Source organism: Serinus canaria, chromosome W (assembly GCF_022539315.1).
Source record: "Serinus canaria isolate serCan28SL12 chromosome W, serCan2020, whole genome shotgun sequence".
NCBI lineage: Eukaryota > Metazoa > Chordata > Aves > Passeriformes > Fringillidae > Serinus > Serinus canaria.
The window spans coordinates 10941376-10969293 of NC_066342.1; the positions used below are offsets into that span (position 1 = coordinate 10941376).

Genomic DNA, 27918 nt, shown 5'->3' on the forward strand with positions numbered 1-27918 from the left:
AACTGTTTTAGTAAGTCCAGGATGATCCTCCATGGCTTTATAACATTGATGGCTGTATCATCGCTGTGATAGATGAGTAATGCAATGATTGATTCTCACAATTAACAGACAAATATCATGTATATAGGTTAAGAGTTTTATAGATTTACAGTTAGGTTGTACCCCCTTGCCTTGTTATCAAGGGACAGCTGGGGTTGGGACATTTGAGAGGGTTGGCTCGTCACTATGGCGACATCTGACCTCTAATCAGGATTTGAGGAAGTAAACTCCACCACTGGACAGTGAAGGAGTTGATAGTCAGAACTTTGGGAGGGGCAAAAGGGTTAAAAGGCAAAACCTCCATTGTGTAGGTGATTTGCGGAAAGAAAAAAACTCTACAACTTTGTAAAAGTTGTAAAGCCGGTATGTTTACTACAGAGCTGGATGCATGTGGGGATCGCTCCCCTTAAAAGACAGCTCCCCTTAAAAGACATGCTTCTGTCTTCTGTACTTCTGGGAACTCCAGATCCTTTTTTTATCTCCCTTACGAATCCATATGCATGGCATTTCACAATAGGTTCATACATATTCATTTTACTGATTTCTCATTACATTTGCAGCTAGTTACCCTTGCAGATAGTTCTTTATCAGAAAGTACAGAAAGAATTCCTGGGTCACCCTGCCCCATCTCCTGCAGTCTCTCCATCTTTTTCAAAGTTCAAGGGAAGCAGTTTCTTCAAGCATAGGTTTTTTGGGAGAACAGGCAGTCAGACCAAACAGCTATGTTTGCAAGCTACAGACATACAGACATAATTCAAAGAGGTTTCTACTCTGGAAAATTTCCACTCTGTCTCATAGATGAGCACATGGTGGGAAAAATCCTTTGCTCCCGGTGCCATAATATTTTCTCTATTCAGTCTTCTGTTGTATTTTTGATAAGGTTTAATAAACTTTTCTAAATTTATGAAAAGTAAGTAACAATTCCTCACAATTGCCAATGGAGGCTGCTGCAAGTATATTTTGTCCAACCTGCTCCTAATTTGACAAGTTCCTTTGGACACATTGAGTTCATGGCTTTCGCACCATGCAAGCAGGGCTTGCAGAGCCCGCTCATCGTAATTAATCCCTCTTTTTTTAAGAAAGAAAGACCATACCTTCAGAACAGGGTATTTTGGTGCGGAAGTCTGTTACGCAACAGGCCCCTGGCTGGGTAATAATTGGCATTGACTCCATGTATTACAAAAGGCTGATCTAATCCTTTATTAAGAAGCCCATTGCTCTTTTATAGACAGTTATGATACAGCTGGACCTAATTGGTCCTCCAATCCAAACACCATCACCATTGGCTAATTAAGAAACCACCTTTTGGTAAACAAATGTCCATAACACATTCCACATGTTCACAATACCAGGTGCAGCAAGTTAAGATAAGAATTGTTTCGCATTCTTTTCTCTGATCTCACAACCTTTCCCAGAATGATACCTGGGAAAGTTGTGTCTGCTGCTCTCTGTGGCCAGAGAGCTGCTGCCACAGGTCACCCTTTTGTGTTTAAAGAGGAAGGCGGCGTTTGTAGTCCTCTGCAGGGCCCTTTGTAGGAAGGAGAACACAGCTCAAGAGGTTCCCTTAGCAATTTGCTGGTTATCAATCAGAACCTCAATCAGATGCTGACTTAGAATGGTCAGGGAGATTCTCTACCTGTTAAATAACTATTTCTATCATATCATTGTGATAGGGTTTACAGTATGAGCAAGCCAAATAGTAATGTCTAATATCTCTTAGGAGAATGCAATGAATGATCATTGTTTTAAAGTCCAAACGGCTGAATTTCAGGAGAAGGTCCATTAGCTGAAAGTGCTGATCTTTGACATCACTGAATGTCCTTGAGCCTGAAACAGAGAACAGCTGAAGAAGGTTAATAGGGACATCATACTATGATGATGACAAAAGTTCATTGACTAATTGCTTCTATATGTTTCCACGTAAAATAATGAAGCCACAGGGGCTAACTTCTTAGCCGGATAGCTGGTTCCCCGTAGGGTTAAAGCGCCCCAGGCAAGTAGTCTCAAGGCTAAATACCTCAGCCCTTCGGGAGCTGAGTGCCTAGCCCAGACTACCACACAGCTGTGGCCTTTTAGCAAGCTTAGTGATTGTCAGCTTTTAGTGATATCAGCTCTTTTATGGTTTCAGCTCTTAGCTTGCTAGAGGCTTGGCTGGCTGTGGCTTCTGAAGGTAGACGAAGATGAGAGAGGAGAAGGCTGGGTTCAGAATGTTCCACGATGGTTTATTCTGAGGGTTTCGCGAAGGGTCCAAAAGCAGCTCTTCTAACAAAATGGGCCAAGACAGCCCCTTTTATAGGGTTAGGGAGGATTGGAAACGGACCAATTGTAAGGGTTAGGGAAACTAGCCTATGGGGTAGAGATAAGCAGGCCTGGAGGACCAGAGTGAGGACTCCTGGTTCAATTCCTATGACTCAGCAAGTACCTATCTCTAAACATCCCTCCACGGAGCCGTAGCCGGCCCTGTGTCTGATACATTTCCAGACACACGTGTGTCTTGGTTATGAGCATGAGGAAACGTCAGAACAAAACCATGCAATTAGAAATTGACCAGATAATGCACATAATCAATAACACATGTGACATTATATAATTATCAGGCACTATAGCACTGTCATCCCAGAGTCTGCAACAGCTGATAGACCTCAAATCAGCAGAGAATTGGAAATCATGTCCAGATTCATGTTTTTCCAAACTCCCTTTGAAAGTAGGCTCAGCTGTCACATATATGGTCAAATTGCCAAGCCAAAATGACTTGAATCCTTTGGATGCAGAAAACATCTGGGCTGACTGTCAATCATCCCATGCAGGTAGAGTCAGGATCTGGCCACACCCTCTAATTAAAGGGTGTCACTTAACACATTTCAAACAAGGCCCTTGAGAATAACCGTTATGGGTGAATGAATGGTTCAGATATCCTATATCTTATTTCTGTATATGTGCCCTCTGGGCTTCCTGCTCGTTGGGTTTGCAGGATTACCTTTTCTGCCTTTTCTGTGTAAAACTGTGATCAAATTCAGAGGTACCTCAGAAAAATCTCTGGAATGCCATGGCAACGGCCTTTAACTCAACCGACTGGGCCGAGCCTGACTCATGGCCTTCCAGTACTTTGAGCTGTCAGTGAAGACAGTGAGTCTCTGTATCTCTATCACACTTTTTTTTTTTTTTTTTTTTTTAATTTTCAGAAGCCAGCAGTGGGGCGGCCGCTCCGCCGCTGCCGAGCCCAGATTCATTTGGCTTGTTGCCTTCCCCCAGCTTTGCACTGGTGTCATTTGGGGCCCCTGGATCTGCGGTTCCTGGGACAGCCAGTGCCCAGCCCTGGACGGGCGATTCACTCCCACCTTCTCCTTTACCGCCCGCCCCCACCACGCAGCTAATGTCTCGGCAAATTCCCCAGCGCCCCACCCTTCCCGCGCCCCTTCCCGGCATTGTACAAGCCACAGCCTTTCGGGACCCCGCTCCTTCCGCCCCGCAAATGAGAGCGGGACACACGGGGCGCTACGAGGCACGGCAGGGACTCCACAGAGCAAGGGGGCCCCCATCCCAGGGAAGGTGCTGATCCCAGAAAAGCGCTGATCTTCAGATTTCGCAGCACAGTCAGGCCGGCGCCCAGCTGCGAGGGCCCGCCCCCGCAGAGGGACAGGCTGCTGGTGTCTGCTTCTGTCCTTGTCCGTCTCCCCTGGCAACCTGATGGAGGCAGCGGGGGGCGGGCCAGCTGGGAATGGCGAGGCGGGCTGGGGATCCTCTGCAGCGTCACAGCTCATAATCCCGGATGGGAGCCGGGCCGGCTGGAAAAGCAGGCTGTGAGCGCCGCTGCCGATGAGCCAGCTGTAGGCTGCAGGGCAGAGGGGCTGGTTTATGAGTTCCAGCGCGGGGGAGCTGGCCGCTGTCGTGGAACCGACTGCATCCCTTGTCGGCGGCAGAGGCAGCTCCGCCCTCACCTGCGGTGCAGGGAGGAGGAAACCCAGCGGCGGGGCCGAGGAGCTCCCGGCTCCCGCCACTTCATCCGCCCGCGCCCGAAGTGGGGCCGATCCACACGCCGCACGGGGAGGGGGTGGGGGGAGAGGAGGAGGCGATTGTCCCGTTTGCGCTGGTGAAGGTGAAGGGGCAGGAGCGACCACGGCTCTGGTCGGAGTAATTGCTGACCGTGGAAGCGGAGCTGCTGAATGCGTCGGTCTTTCCTGCGCATGCGCCGGTAAGCCAGGGAGAGCTGCACTGGGGGCGATGCCTCCCCCACCCACGGTGTGGGGTGAGAAGGAACCAGCGGTGGTTGTCCGTAAACGGATCATTCCCCGGTTGGCTACGGCGGAGAGGGGGGTGGGGTCGGCATACAAGGCCAGCCGGCTTGTGTGAAATAAACAGGGCAGGAGATAGTTCTCCTTTTTTGATGCCTTTACTAAAAGTGATCAGCTCAAGGTTGGGAGGCCCGACGGATCCACGGGTTTGCCGTCACAGCTCCCTGGAGTGACTCGGAAGAGGAGGCAAATGCAGCTTTGTCCACCAGGGGACAGAGCTGGGGGTCCAGCCTCACGAGAGCAGGCAGGAGTATACACGCCCAGGATCTCGTTTTGAGTTGGCAGTCTCGGGTCCTGGCTCTAACCAACATTTTCTGAAGTTGTGGTGTGTGGCCATTAAGGTTTTCAGAGTCTCTGCTGGCTTCTCTCCTCACCCCTGATGTCCAGAGACCACTTTGATCTCTGAATTCCATATTGGCTCGCTGGTTTAGGGGTTTATTAATTGCGTTTGGAAGGGGGGCTTGCCCCATTGCATTTTGGCTCTAAAGTTATCTGCATATCAACTCCTGGTTCCCTCCCCTCCACCGTCTGGGGGGATGCCATCCTCCCACCTGGCCACAAGCAGGGTGATGCTGATACAATAGAGTGAATTCCCAACCATAGATGGCTAACGACCTGATACTTAACAGGTGATTCGACAAGCAGCTAACAAAAGCACTCCTCTGCCAGAACTGGTTAAACTTGTAATTCTACTTTTGGAAAAAAAAAAATGGGTTACCCTTTTCTTGTTCATAACATTGTGGAACAGGGGACACCAGCACTGGCAATCGAAGCAGGGCCAGCCGAGGCAAAGGCTCGCCCGCCACTGCTCGGGAAGCAGAGATGGGTATCGCCGGTGGCCGGAGCAGTGCCAACTGTGGCAAAGGTTCGCCAGCTGCTACGTATGGAACAGGGAAAGTCCGATCCGTTGGTCGTGGCAGGTGCATTTCTGCTGCAGTCCGCGGTGCAGCAGAGTCTGGGGGCCGCCGGCTCAGGGGGAGGCGCTCCTCCAAGTCCAATTGGGACATGCCTACCGAAGTGGATTTGCTTTCCCTTGAGGTCCAGCCCTGTATCGCTCTTGAAAGGACTCCCCAAACCGGTATTAGTCGAGGCACAGCTGCATTTCCCCTCATGACTTCCTCCCACAGACAGTAACCTAGTGAATCCCAGGCTTGTGGGTTCAAGGCCATTTCCACATCTATGGGGAAACCATCAATTTTGGCCCGACTTAAAAAGCTTGTAGAGAGCGTCTTCTGACACAGGAAGTCCCTTATGACGGATCATATGTCCCCACACTGTAAGGGTTACATGTTCTGGCATAGAAATTCAGTTGCCCATTATTGCAGGCACCTCTTCCCAACCGCAAGCCCACACCGGGTTGCAGGCAGTGCTATGTTGGGAAATCTGTTAGCCGCCCCAGTTCCTAGGCTATGCGGGCTAAATCACAGTCCCGAAGGAACATATCGTCTCCAGGAAGACGTGGGGAAAGGTCATTGTTACCTCTCCGGGGGAACAGAAGGTGTCCAGACATGAGCGAGCTGCATGGGGCGCCGTGAGGTCCCGGCAGGGTCCGAGGCATCTCCGCCCATCCTGTGACTCCACAAGGGGTTGCCGGATGCAATTTCCGCGAGGGATCACCAGACCCCCTCGTCTTCAGGCTCGGCTGTGAGCACATCTGGATCAATTAGGGTCCTGTTTCTTCAGCCCAGGCTGCACCGAGCGTCGGGGTCCACTCGACCCCCGGTTTTTCAGTCTTGGCTGCAAACACTTCGGGGTTCACCAGATGTCACTTCATTAAATGCACGGTAGTCCACCGTCAATCTCCATTCTCCTTCATGTTTACGCACAGGCCAAATGGGGCTGTTGAAGGGTGAGTGGGTTTTGCTGACTACCTGTGAAAAAACGCCAATCACTTGTTTTTAAAATTTTTAAAAGTTTAATGATAATAAAATGGTTATAACAATAGCAATATAATTAGAGTAATAGTAATTTAGGGAATTTGGATTGGGACAGTATGAGACAACAGAAATAAAGAGTTACGGTCATCCGGGTACCTTTTTCTGGGAAACATAAGCGCGAAAAAGGACACACGTTAGCAAAGGATTAACCCTTAAAAGCAATAGCCCGTTGCATATTCATACATCTCATACATGATGCATCAATTCCATTCAAACAAAGGATTCAGTCTGCTCAGTGTCAACTTCTTCCTCTTAATCCTAACGGCGTCTTTTTATGGCTGAGCAAGGCGGGAAGAAGTTTCTTCTGATAAGAGAGCAATAAATTCTTTTTCTCTGAAAGATTTAGGTGTCTTGTGTCTGCTATCTGGTGCAAGTATCTCATTCCTTTCTTAAAAGAATATCCCACATACATAGGTCCTATTTTAACTACAAAAGTTACCTTTTAACTACAAAACTACATTTACCATACTATTAAAATGTTAATACAGCACTACTAATCAATACAACATAATACATATAGTAAATATCTGCATAGAGCCATATAATATGCACTTTTCACACTACCCATTGGCTCTCCAGCTCTTGCATCATCTTATGGATGGAAATCACAGCATTTTGAGTTGTTCTATACTGTCGGCAATGCACTGTTGAGGTGGTAATTAGTACCTGTTGTTCTTCTCCCTTCAGAAGTGTAGATGGATTCTCGGGCAGTTTAGGTAAGGTATTCTATTGCTGGACACCCTCTGTCACTACAGCTGCTATCCCAAATGCCCACCTGAGTCCTTTTGGGTCTTTGAAATACCCACTTTGGAGGTAATCTATGCCCAAAATGCATGGGGCCTCTGGGCCAGTCACAATACGGTGTTTCTTCCACTCATTTCCAGTCAGGCTCACATCAGCTTCCACCAAAGTAAAATCCTGTGATGCCCCTGCCACACTAGCAATAGAGACAGATTCTGCTCCCACATGTCTTGATGGAATTAATGTGCATTGCACACCGGTATCGACCAAAACTTTATATTCTTGTGGTTCAGATGTGCCAGGCCAACGAATCCACACAGTCCAGAAAACACAGTTTTCCCTAGCCTCTTCCTGGCCAGAGGCAGGGCCCCTCTCAGCCTGGTCATCCTTTTTTCCTTGGGCATATGTTTTGGAGGTTCCTTCAAGGGGATTGGACATGTCATCATCATCCTACCTGGCAGTTTGGCTACAGGCAACTGGAGGTGCTTTCCTTTTGGTGGAACTTCCTTTCTGAGTCTTGCCTTCCTTCAATTCACACACCTGTTGTGCTAGAGCAGCAGTAGATTTTCCATCCCATCTCCTCATGTTTTCTCTGCAATCACCTCAGCTCGTGGGGTGTATCTTCTCTCCTCATCTGGGGAACATCTACGTTGGGTACCAGAACCTCTCATTTGCACTGCCGAGATTTGGAAAAGGTCCTCTTTAATCTCCTCTCTGAGTTTCTTATGATTCTCCACTATCTTGTCTTCTAATTTCTGCAGACGTGTTTACACTGCTGTGATTCTGGCATGTGTTGGGCCATGTACAGCATCTGCATATTCTCAGAGTTTTACCATATCAAGCACAGTCTCATCCCTGTCATCCTGCTTCATTATTGCTAAAGCAGAAGCATATTCCTGTGGCCCAAGTCGTATAAGTTTTGGCCTCATCACAGACGTGCATGATACCAAGTCTGGATTCCTAGTTGTTATGCCATCTGAGAAGATAATCTCTGCCACTGCCATTTCTCTCAGGCATTGGATCCCTTGTTTTATGGTCTTCCACTGGGTTTGCTGCATATAGAGATCGTCTGCCCACAGGTATCTTTGTGCTACACTTTCCAGGACCTGTGCCCAGAGACTGTGAGGGTTAGCCCCCCTCATCATTCTTTGGTCAATGATGGGATTATGTGACAGGGATCCCAAATGCCTCGCTTCTGTGCTGTTTAGAATTGTAGCCTCGCTTGTAGCATCTTAAACACGGACTAACCAACTAATTATGGATTCATCAAGTTGTCGAGTGTAATCCTTTCTTATGCCACGAAGGCCCTTCAGTGAAAAGGATCCAATATTGGCTTCTGAATTTGTGCCACTTGCTTTGACTCCTGATTTTGTCAGGAGGCGTTCAGGGTCTTTCTCCTGCATCATCATCATCATCATCATCTACTGGTCGATTGGTCTTGTTTGTGTGCTTCCTGCTTCTTGTGTTAGTAGCAATAGCTGTTGGTTGAAGCTTACTGTCTGGTTTAGCTGCTGGCTTAGGTTCACTGTCTGGTTTAGCTACTGGCTTTGAGCCTGGGGTGTTGGTTGCAGCCTGAGTGACTGGGATCATTGTTGATTTAACTCTCTGCCCTCCTTCCTCTGTCTGCTGCCCTACAGTGTCACCGACATGTTCTATGAAAAATTCTTTCGTTAGGGTTTTTCCCTCCTGAGAAGCTGAGAGGCCTGAGGAACAAACTGTAAACAATTCTTATCTGCTGCTGTGGAATGCAACGGGGGGATCTGTGATTGGTCTCATCTGGTTGTTTCTAATTAATGGCCAATCACAGTTCACCTGTCCAGACTGTCTTGGTCAGAGACAAGCCTTTGTTATTAATTCCTTTTCTATTCTTAGCTTAGCCTTCTGATGAAATCCTTTCTTCTATTCTTTTAGTATAGTTTTAATATATTATACATGATAAAATAATAAACCAAGCCTTCTGAAACATGGAGTCAACTTTCTCGTCTCTTCCCTCATCCTGGGACCCCTGCGAACAATGCCACACTACAGTATCTAGCACTATGAGATAAGTATATGCCAGGGCCCAGCTTACTGCAATGATCTTTTTCTCCTTAGGGTCATCATGGCACTTCTTGTTCAGGTATTTCCCCACCTCAGCTGGGTTCTGAATTTGTTCATGGGGAAAGTCCCAGACTATAGGGTCAGGGAATTCTTTCAGGATTTGGCCCATATCCTTCCATTTCCCACACAACTCAGGATTTTCCACTCCTGGGTCTACTCCTGGGTTAGGGGTCTCATCAGCCCCTCTAGAAACCTCAGCCCTCATTCTAGAGAAGCTGCAGATCATATAGAGGAAGTTTACCAGATTAAATACCAGAAAGATGATCTCATTTACATTCAGGGAAAACTGAACATTCTCCAATAGGCATGTAACAGATTCAGAGGAGAAGAAGGAAAGTAAAGGCTGAAAAGCCTCATCCCCTTGCTCCTCTAACCAGCTGGGTGCATAACCATAACCATGAACCATACATACCTGGAACAGACTCCAGCACCTTTATAAACTTCCTACAAGTCATTACCACCAAGCCCAGCCCAATAGCTATTCTAGTCAGTGCCCCTCTATGGCAAAAACTATGTGTTAGGGACAATACCAGAGCTATTTCTGGATAAGAAAATAAACCTAGGGACCATAGATGTATTAAGACCTCAAAAAAACCTAGGGACCAGAAACACACATAGGGCAAACACATGGTGTGAACTGCACTGTGCAGTATCACTGATGATATAAAGAGATTTCAATCAGCCATGAAAACCAGTCAAACTTTGATCAGTTCTGAAAGAAGAATAAGCCATTGTGCTTGTCAAAAGCAGGTGGCAACCATCATGAGCAGATTTCATTGCAAAGCCTTTGCCTTTCAATAAGCTTCAGTTTTGCAATCTATATAATCCACAATATCCATAATACTGAATTATTTGTAAGCAGCAAAAAAAGCCCCAACACCCACACAAATCCTTTTACAGAATGAAGTGTCCTTCTCATTGCTTATTGTCTGTCACAGAAAATTATTCTGAGACATAGTAATAAAGCAAACATGTCATGTGAATTCAATACTTGGAAGGCATAGAAGTTACAGAAGCTACAGAATGTTAGTACTACCAGGTCAGGACAACTCAGTTGTGAGCAAGGCTTGGTATAGACTCATATATTTACATGACAAGTTGTACGAAGATTTAGGTCTTTTCCTCATTAATCTTCCAGTGACACAAGTCTCACTGTCAGAATTTATGAGTACATTGGCATCTCTGATAGTTGCTTGCTGCATGCTAATTCTGTTTTCAGATGAAGATATATAAAAAAAGAAAGTGAAGGTGTTCAGATCATGTAGTCAAATATGACATCATATATCATACCTGAGATGATAAAGATCTTGGTAAAGCAGAACACTCCTCTTCAATTTTCAACCATTCTGTATTGCATGCTTCACTAAGGGCTGGAAAACTTACACACATCTTACTGAGCAAAGACTCCAAAAATACAGAAATTATGTGTGTTAGTTGGTGAGCAAGAACTCCATGCTGGGTGGAGTGAGTTGCACAGTTCACAATACACAAAATGCTTTATAAAATCTAAAGAACAACAAGAACTGTCCTTGTATATATCTGCAGCACATCTTAAATTTCATGGTCACCCAAATAATCCACTGAGTGGAAACATGCTCCCAAACACTCTTCCGTCCCACCAGGGCAATATGTCAAGGCTTATGGTTCATTGTATGGACCACACATCTTCAATTGCAGGCACCATTTGGTCCTTCTGACACACCAAGTCTTCCTGCATGAGCAAAGGAGCTGTTGTAATTGCTAACACTACTGTTCCTCAGCAGATTTTTGAGGAACAAAACATTTCTTTCTTGGTCATATTGCCTATCACCATAATGCACCAAAGCTGCAAGCTGGGCTTTTAAGATCTATGAACTATTCATAGATAATTTAACTCCAGCAACAGACACCATAAAGGAGGCAGAATCAACTTTCAAAAAACTAATTTTAATCAAAACAAAAAAATTGTTATCAGTAACAAGTTTATAAAACAGTGATTTAGTTGCATAAATAAATTGATATCATTGTATCAAATCTTAATTTCAACTTCATGAGCATGTTTACATGGGTAATGAAGTACAACCTTTTTACCTATTATAATAAATAAAATGGAGAGCATGAAATAGTTTTTCTAAACAAAAATACTTACAAACATACCTCTAGCATGTTCTCTAATGAAGGGAACAAGATACATTGGACAACTTTTGCACCAAAACAAAAACTGTTTTAAAAAGCACAAGGATGCAGAACCATCAGTGAAAGCAGTCACGATACTGTAATCAAAGTTGGTATTTAATAATATAATGAATGGTTTGGTAGTTAGATCTCCAGTTTGGTTAATTTAAAGCATTAAGACAAGGCAAGATAGAAGGCTGCTTTTGTTTGAGTAATTCTAGAGAAAATAAAATATATTACAAAAATGAACGGAAAAGTAGAACAGTCATACCTACACAACTTTCTGTCCTGCACAGTCAAAATACCTATGCAGAATATATATTATATATCTATATTTGTGCATAAAGGTTAGCTTATTATTAGCTCACTGCAAAGGCATAATGTATCATGTCAATAATTTTGCATTTTGTGTCCAAAATGATATTTCTTTAAGTTTTCTAGGCTAGGAGGCACTAACCCCAATTCTGGCATACTGTATTCTTAATGCTAAGGCTTGCTGCTCTGGCTGTGTATTTTTTGTTGTCCCTCTTTTCTATAGTGCCTGTTACAAGCATGTGTTTATATACATACATACATACATACATACATACATATATATATATATACACATACATATATATATATATATATATATATATATACACACACATACATACATACATACATACATATACATATATAAAACTTCCCCAATAGGTATCATTCCAACCATGCAATCCAAAAGATGGCTCTGAATAGATGCCCAGCATATAGTTCACAACCTCAGCCAACCCTGAAGCAAGGCGCACTTTAGTCCTTCAGATATTTTTTCTTTAAAACCAAGCTACTGCAGCTTCAAGTACTTTGCATTACACAGATTTGAATTTTTTAAATAAATTAATGTTAGATTTTTTCAATATTCAGACATATACTATAATATATATACAGTACAATAAATGCTCTCATACTTTTAAAAAATTTATTTTGACAAATCCCTGAGAATGTATGTTGACAGTCGCTAAGTTTCCACATGCATAAGCATTGTGTGCCATGCTTCTGGATGAAGAGCACTGCAAAACCACATGGTCAGCCTTTTAACTACTAGTATTTCATTTGTTGGTTTGTTTAAATGTGTTGAAATATAACGATGAGTTACAAAGGAGCAAAGCTGAATGCATTTGAGGTACTTATCACAGGATGGAGGTGCTTTGTTTGCTTTTTTAAAGCCATTGCAATATCTTTTGTTTTTGAGGCTGTGAACACATACAGAAAGAACAGGAGAGTCATGTGGGCTTTTGCCACTTGACAACATATACTCAGTGTAAACCAAACCTTTTTTTAACCACACAAAACAGAAAAAAGGAAAAAAATTTAAACACACAAACTTTCACAACATGACAGTTTAGTTTTTAAACTCAGTATAACTATACACATATAATACCAGTGTGGCTTTGTTTCTTTAAGTTCAAAAAGATACAAAGGAAGGTTCAAGTAATACCAAACCACCTCCTCCCTTAACTCATTTTCATCAGCCAAACCGCTCACGAACCAACATCATCAGTTTCTTTTTGCCTTTGTAGATTTGTTTTAGGTTATCAATAAACTGTGTAAACTGTATGTGTCCATCATGAGCCATTAAGAAGGTCTCTCGGGCCTTGCTGAGGAACTCTATAAACTCACTATAGTGTCGTGGGCTGATGTGAGTGAGACGTGAATGAGTTGTATTAATGTAAGCTCCAATCGTGGCATCCAAGAGTTGTCTTAAAGGGGCTTTGTCCAGTGACATGAGCTTACCAGAATTCCTCCTTCCATGGAGTCCCACCACGCCAGGAGTGGTTAAAGTACACCTGCGCAAAATATCTGACAGTACTGTTGCACACTTGACACTTTTGACCACCAGAGGTATTACAGCTGCTAGCTCATTTTTCCCAAGAGAATGGCTGAGCGCACATGCCCAGAGAACATCGTTAATGGCAGGGTGTGTGTCCTGATTGTAACTCAAGTTGAGATGCGTTATGGCCAAAGTGGCCAGCTTATAGGCCCGCATAGGGTAACCACGGTGCTCCATGTATCGTGCTATAGTAAAAAGCTGTGAGTAGCTCATGCTGGTTGTAGCAGCATCTAGAACGATTTGGTAAGCAGTCTCAAAAGCTATATGATCCTTTTCACACAGAGTCAGTGCAGAGAGTGCACAGTTTTGAGGATCCTTCATGGCACACTGTAGAGCAAGTGTTCTAGCACTGCTGGCCAGCTTCTCCTGCTGATGACAGTCCAGATGCAGATGGACGATGGTGCTGTTGGACATGACTGTTGTAGCAACAATACTAGTGGCTTCTGTTGGAGTGAAAAGTGTAAACCAGTTTTGCATTATACTGTCCAGTGCATAAACACCTGGGGAGAGAAAGAAAGGATTAGGAACAACTGACAAAACCTAGCAGATATAGATGTTCAGCAAAAGATTATATTCAAAGTTCTAAGAGGTTGCCAATACACTGAAGGAGACCAGCTTCAGCAAGAAAAGCTAAACCTGATAACATGTCTGCAAAAGGACATTAAAACAAAGGCTAACTGTGTACACTCTGTAGCAATCACTGAAATACAGATAACAAAAAAACCCTGCAAGATAAACTTTTATATCCCAGTGAGAAAATTGAGCTGTTTTACTTGTTATCTAATACAAATTGTATAACAAGTTCTGGCTCATTTGGTATTATCATATCATTCAAAAGCAGCCCTCACACCAAACACTTAAAAGGCAATTTTAATTTCTTTTCTTAATGTGCATCTCACGGTACAGCACATGCACAAAAGAATATGAAAGCATGCCAAATGTCTCATTTAATAGAACACCATGGCATTTAATACTAAGCACAACTGAAAAGAAATAAAATTAAAAATCCTAACCTCTACTCTCTCCCAACAAGCTTTTCAGATACATCCTGTATTGAATTGATATGCACTTGAACATAAAGGTTTTTATTAGGGAAATACTCTGAGCAATATCATAGAAAGGCTTGGGTTGTGTTAGTGTTTGGTTTGCTTTCCAGTGCAGGCAAGAGGCCTGCACAATGTCATAGTCACGTAACAAAGAAGCATTACATTCTAAGCTTGGATTTACAAAGGGGTTTAAAAAATGAAACCAAGAAAACAAACAAGGAGAACCCCTTCATGAGATCTTGTATGCCACACAGTGGGATGCAACCTCCACATTTCATTCACCGGTTTTTTGGTTCATCTTCCCCACCACTGACAAGACAGTGCTCTCATCAGTCTTTTGGAGCCTTACCCTTCAGAGCAAGCAAAGTTGTAGCATAGTGTAACATCCCATAACCACTACCCCTTTCTCTGCTGCAGCCTCAAACCCAAACCCAACACGGAGGAAAGAAGGGGAAATCTGGGTTATGGATGTCCCTACCTTGAGGGGGAAAGAAGTTACACTGCATTAATCAAGTATTGTTTCACTTGGCCTGTGCCTAGTCTATTACATGCTCAAAAAACCCACTCAGCACTGACATAATTATTGTCTTCTAAAAAAGGGATTTTAAAGAGGAACAGAAGGTGTGAGATATTTGCAGAGCCTGAGTGTTGACAAACAAGATCAAGCCATCTAAGATTAGCTGACAAAAAGGCAGGAGCCCTTGAGAAGCACCTCAGAACATACCTATTTCTGTTGCACATGTTACCAACCACCTCACCATTTCCCGTCGTCGCCAATTCAATGTTGACAGTGTCATCCGCATCACCTATTAAAACAATACAAAGTACAGATTCATCCTATTGTAAAACCGAGACAATATACCAACAATCAGGGATTTAAGTTATTCAAATACACTGAGGTTTAAAATGGCAGCCTCTTGCCTTCTCTGCTCTGTTACCTCTTTTTAGCTGGTATGTCAAAAGACTTGATAAATACTACTCAGCTATCTTAAAAGAGCATACAGAGAGTAATTTCAACTGCAGGTCCTTCTAGGCTAGATGAGAAACTCTATTTTATTTGGGGGAAAAAAATAAAACCAAACAAAATCCCCACCATCCCACAAGAAAGCCCTCTCGTCCCCAACCAACAACAAAGCCCAATTATTCAATTATTCAAATTAAATTATCTCATGTCTCCTCCCTCTATGTATATAAATCTTTAAAGTGGGAACATGTCAACTCCTGTTGGGCAATCTAACCAATCAGATTTTTCCCCCATCTGCATTTTTTGGTCATTGGCTTCAACAATACATACAGGAGTCAAAGTGTACTGTGATTTGACTGGCTGCTTATGCTGCAAAGATACATATATACACAGTTCCAGTATATCCCAGTATTCTGGGACACAAATTATATTCTCCTCTATACTTCCAGTTGAAGGTGGCAACATTGGAAGAAACAGACAGGTCCAGTCTATTAATATGCCCTCTGCATCAAGAGGTGTATTGTGAAGTGTGGGAACAGTGCCAGACACCTGGCATCCTAACCAAGATTAGAACAAGAGAATATTAACCCTAAAGGCTCTGATAATTTGTGTGTTTGCTGAGCATGCTGTAAAAAATTTACTTTGGTTGAAGACCACCATATGAGTGTGTGACAATCCAGGAGACTCCTGGAATGCATGGATGACAACTTATCGAGCCAGGTAATAGATAGCTCTACCAGAGAGGATGTGTTACTACATCTGTTGGTCACTAACGCAAGTGAGTTAATCAGGGATGTCAAGATTGGAGGCAGCCTGGGCTGCAGTGATCACACATTGGTGGAGTTTGTAGTCCTGAGGGATATGGGTCAGGTAAGGAGCAAAGTTAAGCCCCTGAACTTTGGGAAAGCAAGCTTCTAGCTCTTAAGGGAGATAGTCAGTGGGATCCCTTGGAAGACTGCCCTCAGGGGCAAGGGAATGCAACAGAACTGGCAGATCTGTAAGGAAGTCTTCCATAAGGCACAAGAGCTAACAATTCATAGGATCAAGAAATCAGGCAAAGAAGACAGGAGACTGGTATGTCTGAGTAGGGACCTGCTGATCAAAGTAAAGGGAAAGAAGCAAATGGACAGGCAGTGGAAACCAGGACAGGTATCTTGGGAAGAGTATAGGGATGAAGTTCAGTTGTGTAGGGATGGGGTGAGAAAGGCAAAGGTAAAACTGGAACTGAACCTGACAAGGGGTGCAAAGAATAACAGGAAGGGCTTCTACAGGTCTGTGAACCAGAAAAGGAAGGTCAAAGGAAGTATACTCCCCTCGATAAACAGTGCTGGAAAACTGGTAACAACAGATTATGAGGAGGAGGCTGAGGTACTCACTTTTTTTGCCTGTCTTCAATACCTCTCAAGTGGATGGGACAGCAGGAAAGGGACTGGGGGAGCAAAGTCCCTCCCACTGTAAGTAAAGATCAGGTTTGTGACCACCTGAGGAACCTGAATGTGCAAAAGTACATGGGACCTGATGAGATGCATCCCAGAGTCTAGGGAAAATCGGCTGATGTAGTTGCCAAGCCACTCTCCATGAAATTTGAAAAGTCATGACAGTCAGGTGAAGTTCCAGGTGACTGGAAAAAGGGAAACACTGCACCCATCTTTAAAAAGGGTAGAAAAGAGGACCCTGGGAACTACCACCCTGTCAGCCTCACCTCTGTTCCTGGGAAGATCCTGGAACAGATCCTCCTAGAAGCTCTACTAAGGCACATGGAGGACAGGGAGGTGACTCAAGACAGCCAGCATAGCTTCACCAAGGACAAGTCCTGCCTGATCAACCCTGTGGCCTTCTATGATGGAGTGTCTACATCAGTGGACAAGGGAAGGGCTGCAGATGTCATTTATCTGGACTTCTCTAAAGCCTTTGACACGGTCCCCCACAACATCATTCTTTCTAAATTGGAGAGATGGATTTGATAGGTGGACTGTTTGATGGATAAAAAAGTGATTGGACAGTCACATCCAGAGGGTAGTGGTCAACAGTTCAGAGTCCCAATGGACATTGGTGGTGACAACTGGTGCCCCTCCAGGGATCTGTATTGCAACCAGTGTTAATTAAAATCTTCTATATTGACATAGACAAAGGGATCAAATGCACCCTGAGCAAATTTGCAGATGATGCCAAGATAATGGTGCAGTTGATACACCTGAGGGGCAGGATCCAATGATTTATCTCTCTGGACAAGGAATACCTGCAAAGAAGTTCTCTCATAACGCCAGCAGATTCATAAAAAAAGGACTATACGCTGTTATTGCTATACCCATATTTTATATCACTTGTAGTCATTGCCTGGGCAGTCACCAACTGTATGAAGTCTAAAAAAGACAACTGCCAGATTCTGCATGTGAGACGAGGCAACCCTAGATATATGGATAGACTGGGGAACAAGAGGCTGGAGACGAGCACTGTGGAAAGGGACCTGGGGATCCTGGTCGATGGCAAGTTGAATGAGTCAGCAGTGTGTCCTGTCAGCCAGGAGGTCCAACTGGGATGTCGTGGGTTGATGCTGGCCAGATGCCAGGCACCCACCAAAGCCACTCACTCATTCACTCACTCGCTCACTCACTCACTCACTCACTCACTCACTCACTCACTCACTCACTCACTCCCCTCTGCAGCTGGACAGGGGAGAGAAAGGTTAATAAAGGGTTCATGGGTTGAGAAAAGGACCAGAAGAGAGCGCTCATCAAATACCATAATGGGCAAAACAGGCTCAATGTAGAGATATGCATTGAATTTATTACACTAAAAAAATCAGAGAAGGATAATGAGAAGTAAAATAAAACCTTAAAAGTACCTTTCTCACAACCCTCCCTCCTTCCAGCTCTGCCTCCTACCCCAGCTGTAGCATTAGCATTAATCAAGGTATAATAGCCAGCCCAGCTCAGCTGCATGAACCAGCCTATGGGCTTACTGACAGAATCTCACAGCCAATGGGAGCTCTCCTAAAATACAAGCATTTCGATGGTTAGGAGTCTGTGGGGCGTAGAGTTTAGACCAATGTCTGTGAAGCACCAGAAGTTTTGATTTATCTATAAAAGGGTGTCAGAGACAATAAAAGAGGCTGTTTGTCTGAGGAAACGTGTGAGTCTGTCTTATGTCTCAAGCATAGGAACTCTGTCACAGACATATTTTATGAAAAATCCTTTTGCCAAGATCTTTTCTCCTGAGAAGCTGAGAAGCTTCAGCTTCTCTATGCTTTGCTGCTTTGGAATGTGATCTGGAGAATTGTTTACCCAGCCTGTGAAATTGTTTTTACTTGATGACCAATGACAGACACCTGTGTCAAGGCTGTGAGCACTCACAAGATTTTATTATCATTCCTTTCTATTCCTTGCTAGCCTTCTGATGAAATCCTTTCTTCTATTCTTTTAGTATAGTTTTAATATATAATTTTCTTTTACTATAATATATATCATAAAATAATAAATTGGCCTTCGGAAACATGAAGTCAAGATTCTGATCTCTTCCCTCATCCGGGGACCCCTATGAACACCGCCACATTTGGTGACCCCGAGTGAGGAACACTGCCACATTTGGTGAACCTTGAGTGTGTGGCATTGATGGTCACCACACAAGTGATCACAGAAGTGGGTTCTAGGCTGGAGCTGAAGAACTGAAGACCCTGAATTTAGAAAGACTTCACAGCCAGGGCTGACCACAAAGGAACCTTTCAAAAAGTCTCCCAGACTGAATGTCCGGAGATCTTCGCAGCACAGAGCATCCTGCTGAAGCCAAGAGGACACTGTCGCAAGGTACTGTTAACTCTTCCCTTCCTGAAAATACTGCCTGTCCTAGAGTGACATTATGATGCTTGTATCCCCATTCGTGTGTGCTGTTTATGCTGGATATTATGTTCTGTGCCTTCAAGACTGGCTCTGAAGAGTGAATGTTTTGTTTTGGTTTTGCTATCAGCCGATCCCCCACGGCTGGCGGGACAAACAGATGCGACAGTAGATAGTGCTATTTTTGCTTTTCGCTTGGCTTTTTGCTTTGCTCTTGCTCTTGCTTCTGCTTGCTCTTGCTTTTTGCTTCTGCTCATTAGGTAGTTTAGCTAATGTCATGGTTTGAGCCTGGTGCAATGCCAGTGCCCCCATGAGAATACCTCTTTCCCTGGTGTGTACTGTGAGATGTGATCAGAGACAGAGCAGAGCAGGCTCCAACTTAAGATTGAGGAAAAAAAACTTTATTAACCTAAAACTGCAAGAAAAAACACACAGAACACAGGATGAAAACCTTCCAAATTTCCTCCTCCTCCCCCCACCAAATTTCCAATTCCATTACCACCCTTTAGATCTCCCACTCTCAGTCCATCACCACCCTTTAGTCAATCAATTCTCAATTCCTCGAGAAGAGAGGAGTCCCTCTTGCACCACAGACTTCCCCAGGAAACAGTCAAAACTTCTCGTGTTTCTGTGTCACGTGTGGCACCTCCCAGAGAACATTTGCCATCATGACCTCTTCCTTCCATGTCCAGTGCTCTCACCACTGCACATGGACCAGAGCTGCTTCTAGGGTTTTTCCCTTTAAGGATGCTTTGTCCAGTTCCAAAAAGAGCACAGTCTCTCTCCTTTTGGGACACCTGTCCCCCCCAAATTTCACCCCCTGGGACTGAGGTGTCTCTTGAACAGAGATCATCTTCCTCTTCTTCTTCTTTGAAGACGGAGGGCACCACCACCACCCTCCTCACCCGGCGTCTCTGTTCACACACTTTCACATCACCACACTCTCCTGGCTCTGAGCCATTGCCTCCCCCTAGAATGCAGTCTCTGTGTCACAGGAACTCAAGGGTTCTGCCATGGCTACACAAGAAAAGTCCAGCCAAAAGCCACTCCATCATCTCCTCCCACCTAGGATTCTTCTCAACTTTTCTCAATGTCTTTCACTTGCCCATTTCCTGCTATCCCACTCTATCTCATCAAGTTCAAGAGGAATCAGCATTTGAAAGGTTTCCATCATCCCAAGAAGGGTTAAAAGTCCCAGGCTCTGCTGGTTTGGTTCATGAACTCGCATGGCTGGCCGCCCTGCCGGGCACCCCCCCCCCTTCTCCTTCACGCCAGCCGCGCTATCACAACAGGCACAGGCTCTCTCTCTCTCTCCCTCCGGGGGGGGGAGGGGGGGGGGGAATGGGGGATGGCTGCCCGAAGCCTCGCAGTGCTCTTCCACCCTCTTCCACCCTTCGGCCCAGGCCTGGCCTACCTCCCTCCGGCCACATGGCTCCCCTCCCCCCACCCAGCTCGGAGCTGGGCAGGGGAAGGTCTGTTCTCTTCCAAGACCAGAACCCAAAGAGAGTTTCCCCTGGGAGTTCACAGCTTTTAACCCCCTGTGTTCTCAGAGGCGTATCCATGCTGTCAGTGGACAAATCAGGTGCCAATATTAAAATCTGAACACCCATTGGTCTACCACACCATCCCAAAAAAACTCATTTCCTCTCAAACCACGACAGCTAAACAGTCCAAATTTCTTCCTAGACTGTTTCTCCTTTCCTTTTTTAGACCTACTCGAACCTGCTTCAGATTGGGACCTGGGAAAAACCGAGAGTTTGCACCTTGTGGCCTGCAGCAGCTAGCCCAGAGCCGGAGGGACTGATAACAGAGCGACCACCCCCAAGAGAGACTTTCTGAATTTGTCATGTTTTTCAGAGCAGTGAAAGAGTGGTGGCATCTGGTATTGTTCATTTTGTGTGCTGGGGGGTGCTGTGCCTGTTAAATAAACAGGTTCTTTCCACTTCTCTAAAGAATCCTTCCCAAACCAGTTGGGGGGAGGAGCTGTGTGAGTTTGCTTTCTGGAGGGACCCCCTTTTAGAGGTTTTCTCCCAAATTTGCCCTAAACCAGCACAAAATTTGGCACCCAGCGCGTGGGGCTCGAGAGAGAGTGGAAATACCCTGTTTTGAGTGCATTTTGATTGCCATTACTCTGTGTTCGTATAAAGCAGTTAATAGCCATGCTTTTTGAATTCATAATGTCTATTGGGGTGAAGGCTTGCATGCATTTCTGGTCTCTAGGGTTTTTTGAGGTCTTGATACCTCTGTGGTCCCTCGGTTTATTTTCTTATCCAGAAATAGCTCTAGTATTGTCCCTAATATGTAGTTTTTACAGCAGAGGAGCAGTGACCAGAATAGCTATCCTGCTGTGCTTGGTGGTAATGATTTGTAAGAAGTTTATAAACATGCTGGGGTCTGCTCCAGGTATGAATGGTTCGTAGCTATAGTTATGCATACAGTTTGTTAGAGGAGGAGCAAGGGCATGAGGCTTTTCAGCCTTTGCTTTCCTTTTTTTCCTCTGAATCTGTTACATCACTATTGGAGAAGGTTCACTTTCCCCTGAATGTCAAAGAGACCATCTTTCTGGTGTTCAATCTGGTAAGCTTCCTCTTTACAGTCTGCTGCTTCTCTAGAATGAGGGCTGAGATTTCTAGATGGGCTGATGAGACCCCTGACCCAGGAGTAGACCCAGGTGTGGAAATCCTAAGTAGTGTGGGAAATGGGAAAATATGGGCCAAATCCTGAAAGAATTTTCTGATACTATAGTCTGAGACTTTCCCCATGAGCAAATTCAGAACCCAGCTGAGGTGGGGAAATGTCTGAAAGAGAAGTACCATGATGACCCTAAAGAGAAAAAGATCATTGCAGTGAGCTAGGCCTTAGCATATGCTTATCACACATTGCTAGATACTGTCAAGCAGCAGACAGAGGCAGGGGGTCAGAGAGATAAATCAGCAGCTATCCCAGTCACTCAGGCTGCAGCCAACACCCCAGGCTCAAAGCCAGCAGCCAAACTAGATAGTGAGCCTAAGCCAGCAGCTAAACCAGACAATAAGCCTCAACCAATGTCTGTTGCTGCCAGCACTAGAAGTGGAAAATGCACAGACAAGACCAATCAACCAGTGGATGATGATGATGATGCAAGAGAAAGACCCTCAATGCCTCCTGACATAAAATCAAGAGTTAAAGCAGCAGGTGCAAAGTCAGAAGCCAATATTGAGTCCTTTTCCATGAAGGACCTTCGTGGCCTAAAGAAAGATTAGACTGGAAGACCTGATGAATCCATAGTTAGTTGGTTAGTCCATCTTTGAGATGCTGCAAGCGAAGCTACAATTCTAGATTGCTCTTAAGCAAAGCATTTAAGATCCCTGTCACATGATCCTGTCATTGACCAAGGAATGATGAGGAGGGCTAATCCTCACAGCCTCTGGGCATGTCTTAGAAAGTGTAGCACAAAGATACCTGTGTGCAGATGATCTCTATATGCAGCAAACCCAGTAGAAGATCACAGAGCAAGATATCCAACGCCTGAGAGAAATGGCAGCTGCAGAGATTATCTTCTCAGATGACGTACCAACTAGAACCCCAGACTTGGTACCATGCATGTCTCTGATGTGGCAAAAACTTGTACGACTTAGGTCACATGAATATGCTTCTGCTTTAGCCATAATGAAGCGAGATGAGAAAGATGAGACCGTGCTTGATATAGCAAAGAAGCTCAGAGCATAAGCAGACACAGTGCATAGCCCAACACATGCCAGAATCGCAGCAGTAGAAACATGTCTGCAAAAATTAAAAGACAAGATAGAAGAAAATCACAAGAAGCTCAGAGAAGAGATTAAAGAAGACCTTCTCCACATCTCAGCAGTAAAGATCAGAGGTTCTGGTGCCCAATGAAGACATTCCCCAGATAGAGAGAGAAAGTACACCCCATGAGCTGAGCTGTGGTTCTTCCTGCGTGATTGTAGAGCAAACATGAAAAAATAGGATAGAAAACCTACTACTGCTCTAGCACAATGGGTTCATGAATTGAAAGAAGACAGAGCTCAGACAGAGAGTTCCACCAAAAGGAAAGCACCTCCAGTTGCCCGTAGCTGAACTGCCAGGTAGGATGATGATGATGACATGTCCGATCCCCTTGAAGGAACCTCCAAGACATATGTCCAAAGAAAGAAGGATAACCAGGCTGAGAGGGGCCCTGCCTCTAGCCAGGTAGAGGCTAGGGAAAACCGTGTTTTCTAGACTGTGTAGATTTGTTAGACTGGCACATCGGAACCACAAGAGTGTAAAGCTTTGGTTGATCCTGGTGCGCAATGTACATTAATCCCATCGAGACATGTGGGGACAAAGTCTGTTTCTATTGCTAGTGTGACAGGGGGATCCCAAGATTTCACTTTAGTAGAAGCTGATGTGAGCCTGACTGGAAATGAATAGAAGAAACATCCTACTGTGACTGGCGCAGAAGCCCCATGTATTTTATACATAGACTACCTTGGAAGTGGGTATTTCAAAGACCCAAAAAGACTCAAGTAAGCATTTGATATAGCAGCTGTAGTGACAGAGAGCATGCAGCAATTGAACACATTGCCTAGACTGTCTAAGAATCCATCTGCAGTAAGACTTCTGAAAAAAGAAGAGCAGCAGGTGCCAATTGCCACTTCCACAGTACATCATCGACAGTATAGAACAACTCAAAATGCTGTGATTCCCATCCATAAGATGATCCGAGAGCTGGAGAGCCAAGAAGTAGTCAGCAACACCCACTCACCCTTTAACAGCCCCATTCGGCCTGTGCGTAAACCTGAAAGACAATAGAGATTGACTGTAGACTACCGTGCATTGAATGAAGTGACTCCACCACTGAGTGCTGCCGTGCCAGACATGTTAGAGCTCCAGTACGAGCTAGAGTCCAAGGCAGCGAAGTAGTACGCCACTATTAACATTGCCAATGCATTTTTCTCCATTGCTCTGACCGCAGAATGCAGGCCTCAGTTTGCTTTCACATGGAGGGCAGTGCAGTATACCTGAAACCGACTGCCCCGGGGTGGAAGCACAGTCCTACCATCTGCCATGGACTGATCCAGACTGCACTAGAAAAGAGTGAATCTCCAGAACACCTACAGTATATTGATGACATAATTGTGTAAAGAAACACAGCTGTGGAAGTGTTTGAGAAAAGAAAGAAAATCATCCAAATCCTCCTGGGAGCTGGTTTCGCCATTAAAAAAAGCAAAGTAAAGAGACAAGCTCGTGAGATTCAGTTCTTAAGAGGGAAGTAGGAAAATAGACGGTGTAAAATTCCTATAGATGTCATCAACAAGATTACAGCTATGACTCCACCAACCATTAAGAAAAAGATACAAGCTTTCCCAAGTGCCATAGGCTTTTAGAAAATGTCCATTCCTGAGTACAGTCAGATCGTGAGCCCTCTTTACCTGGTCACCCGCAAGAAGAACAATTTCCACTGGGGCCTTGAGCAGCAACAAGCCTTTGCCCAGATGAAGCAAGAAATCGCTGATGCAGTAGCCCTTGGCCCAGTCAAGACAAGACCAAATGTGAAGAACAGGCTTTACTCTGCAGCCAGAAATAATAGCTTGTCCTAAAGCCTTTGGCAGAAAGTGCCTGGGGAGACTCAGAGTTGACCACTAAGATTTTAGAGTCGAAGCTACAGAAGCTCTGAAGCCAGCTATAGTCCAACAGAGAAAGAAATCTTAGCTGCCTATGAAAGAGTCCAAGCCGCCTCAGAAGTAATTAGTACAGAAGCGCAACTCTTCCTGGCACTCCGACTACCGGTGCTGGGGTGGATGTATAAAAGCAAAGTTCCTTCCACTCACCACACCACCAGTGCTACATAGAGCAAGTAGATTGCTCATATCACTCAGTGCGCCTGAATAGGTAAACTGAATCGCACTGAAATTTTAGAAGTAATTACAAATTAGCCTGAAGGTGAGAATTTAAGTGTCACAAATGAAGAACAAGAACCAGTGATAAAGGCTGAAGAAGCTCCTCCATAAAACCAACTGTCACCAAAAGAAACGTGCTGCGCTCTTTTCACTAACAGTTCCTGTCGCATTGTAGAGATGAACCAGAAGTAGAAAGCAGCCGTATAGAGCCCCACACGACAGGTTGTAGAAGCTACTGAAAGAGAAAGCAGATTGAGCCAACTTGCTGAACTCAAAGCTGTTCAACTAGCCCTAGACTTTGCAGAAAGAGAGAAGTGGCCAAAGCTCTACCTTTACCCTGTTTCATAGATAGTAGCCAATGCTCTGTAAAGCTAGCTGGAGAAGTGGAAAGAGGCCAATTAGCAGCGTAAAAAAAACCCAATTTAGGCTGCTGATGAGTAGAAAGACATTGCTACCAGGGTAGGGAGGCTACCTATGAAAGTCCGCCATGTAGATGCCCATGTCCCCAAGAGTAGAGCTAATGAAGAGCACCAAAACAATGAGTAGGTAGACCAAGCTGCAAAGATAAAAGTCTCCAAGATAGACCTAGACTGAGAACACAAAAGAGAGTTATTCCTAGCTCGATAAGCCCATGATGCCTCAAGCCATCAAAGCAGAGATGACACCTATAAGTAAGCGCGAGACCGAAGAGTAGATTTAACCATAGACAGTATTTCGCAGGTTATCCATGACTGTGAAATATGTACTGCCATCAAGCAAGCCAAGAGAGTAAAGCCCCTATTGTATAGTGAGCAGTAGTCCAAGTACAAGTATAAAGAAGCTTAGCAGATTGACTACATCACACTGCCCCAGACACGCCAAAGCAAGCTCCATGTGCTCACAATGGTAGAAGCCACCACAAGATGGTTGGAAACCTACCCTGTGTCTCATGCTACTGCCCATAACACCATCCTGGGCCTTGAAAAGCAGGTCCTTTGGAGGCATGGTACCCCTGAGAAAATTGAGTCAGACAATGGGACTCATTTCAAGAACAGCCTTATCAACACCTAAGCTAAAAAACATAGCATTGAGTGAGTGTACCATATCCCCTACCATCCACCAGCTGCAAGAAAAGTAGAGAAGTACAATGGACCACTAAAAACCCAGCTGAAAGCCTTGGGTGGGGAATCTTTCAAAAATTGGGAACAGCATTTAGCAAAAACCACCTGGTTAGTGAACACCCGAAGTTCCACCAACCGAGCAGGTTCTGCCCAGTCTGAATCCCTGAATATAATAGATAAAGTCCCAGTTGTAAATGTCAAAAGTTTGCTAAAGAAGACTGTTTAAATCAATTCTGCCTCGAGTACAGACAAACCCATTCGTGAGGTTGTCTTTGCTCAAAGACCAAGTTGCACGTAGTAAATAATGCAAAGAGATAGCACAACACGATGTGTACCTCAGAGAAATCTGATTGTGAGGCAAGAATGATATGCAAATATCACAGTTCATTAGATGTTCCTGCCATTGTCTGTACATTAAACCCTACAGACATGAAATAGAAATATGTAAGTGTTGAAAGTCTGAGCAAGTGAAAGATAGAGTTTTGAGTAAGTAAAGCAAAAGTGAAGAATCCTGCAGCTCTGTAGTATACAGCCTAGATTCAGTAGTCCGGTGTGAAGATCTGATAAAAGCATGATGAGTATTGCTTGTAATTTTTAAGAAAACAGATAGAAGTTTTATGTGAATAAAATGCATGGTAAGTGGTAGTATGTTGATGATATGAAGATAAAAAGTAGAATGTCCTAGAGTGACGTTATGATGCTTGTATCCCCATTCGTGTGTACTGTTTATGCTAGATATTATGTTCTGTGCCTTCAAGACTAGCTTTGAAGAGTGAATGTTTTGTTTTAGTTTCTTATCAGCCGCTCCCCCACGGCTGGCAGGACATACAGATGGGACAGTACATTGTGCTGCTTTTGCTTTTTGCCTAGCTTTTAGCTTTGCTCTTGCTCTTGCTTCTGCTTTGCTTCTGCTTATTAGTTAGTTTAGCTAAACAATCCAGATTTCTTCCTAGACTGTTTCTCCTTTCCTTTTTTAGACCTACTCGAACCTGCTTCAGATTGGGACCTGGGAAACACCGAGAGTTTGCACCCTGTAGCCTGCAGCAGCTACCCCAGCACTGGAGGGACTGATAACAAAGCAACCACCCCCAAGAAATACTTTCTGAATTTGTCATCTTTTTCAGAGCGGTGAAAGAGTGGTGTCATCCGGTATTGTTCATTTTGTGTGCTGGGGGGTGCTGTGCCTGTTAAATAAACAGGTTCTTTCCACTTTTCTCGGAAGAATCCTTCCCGAACCAGTTGGGGGGAGGGGCTGTGTGAGTTTCCTTTCTGGAGGGACCCCCTTTTAGTGGTTTTCTCCCAAATTTGCCCTTAACCAAGACACTGCCCTTTGCAAAATGTAGGTGGACATTTGGGGAAAGGTGCCAACGGAGACAGAGGTTCCGTTTTCTTCTTCAGAGGAGAGAGTTATTACCCTCTGGATGTTGTGGGGTTGTGAAGACAGAGTTCATATGGTGACGAGACATTTTTATGAGTTTTTCAGATGGACAAAATTCCATGGATTTTTCATGGATTTGATATATTCTCTCAATTTAAATGTATGGGAATGCATGGAACCCATTTCTGAGGAGACATTTGACCGGGGTCTTGGACTTCCCCGAATTTATCCGGCATTCACAACTCTCTTCTCAGTTTTGAAACCGTGAGATTTTGCTGTGGGGCTGGTCGTGGAGTGCAGAGGGCGAGCTTTTGCTCTCCCGACAGACCCAGCAGGAGAGAAAGCTGTCCAAGGACACAAACTGCTGGTTCCCAGCCCCCCTGAATCGCAGGGGCGGGGGGGGGGGGAGTGCCGAGGTTACACCCACAGCCGAGCAAAAGTTTTTTTCTGCTTCTTTGGAGCATACTCAAATGGAGCCGCTTTTCTTCCCCCCTCCTTCCCTTCGGGGGGAGTGTGGCTCAGCCCCGTCGCCTCCAGCAGAGTTTGTTTGTGTTCTGATAACGGAAGCACTGCCTCCCGCGA

At 44.6% G+C, this 27918-nt stretch overlaps 1 protein-coding gene and 1 long non-coding RNA gene across 4 annotated transcripts in view; one reads left to right on the forward strand and one right to left on the reverse strand.

Annotated features, from left to right (window-relative positions):
* Nucleotides 1-3554: 3554 nt before the first annotated feature.
* Nucleotides 3555-27580, forward strand: LOC127061002 (uncharacterized). 2 transcript variants are annotated; one of them, XR_007780371.1, is made up of 3 exons: nucleotides 3555-4231; nucleotides 20687-20858; nucleotides 26936-27580. It is a non-coding gene; the product is annotated as an uncharacterized LOC127061002 (long non-coding RNA). The 2 variants fall into 2 exon arrangements; XR_007780370.1 differs by lacking the exon at nucleotides 3555-4231 and adding an exon at nucleotides 18812-18946.
* LOC103824691 (zinc finger SWIM domain-containing protein 6-like) overlaps nucleotides 11144-27918 on the reverse strand; it is a 307908-nt gene continuing 291133 nt past the window's right edge. For both annotated transcript variants that reach the window (XM_050986336.1, XM_050986335.1), the window contains 2 exons: nucleotides 14904-14985; nucleotides 11144-13633 (listed from right to left, as the gene is read on the reverse strand). In XM_050986336.1, the coding sequence (XP_050842293.1) occupies nucleotides 12771-13633; nucleotides 14904-14985 (945 nt within the window). In that variant the 3' untranslated portion in view covers nucleotides 11144-12770. The remainder of the gene's footprint in view (nucleotides 13634-14903; nucleotides 14986-27918) is intronic.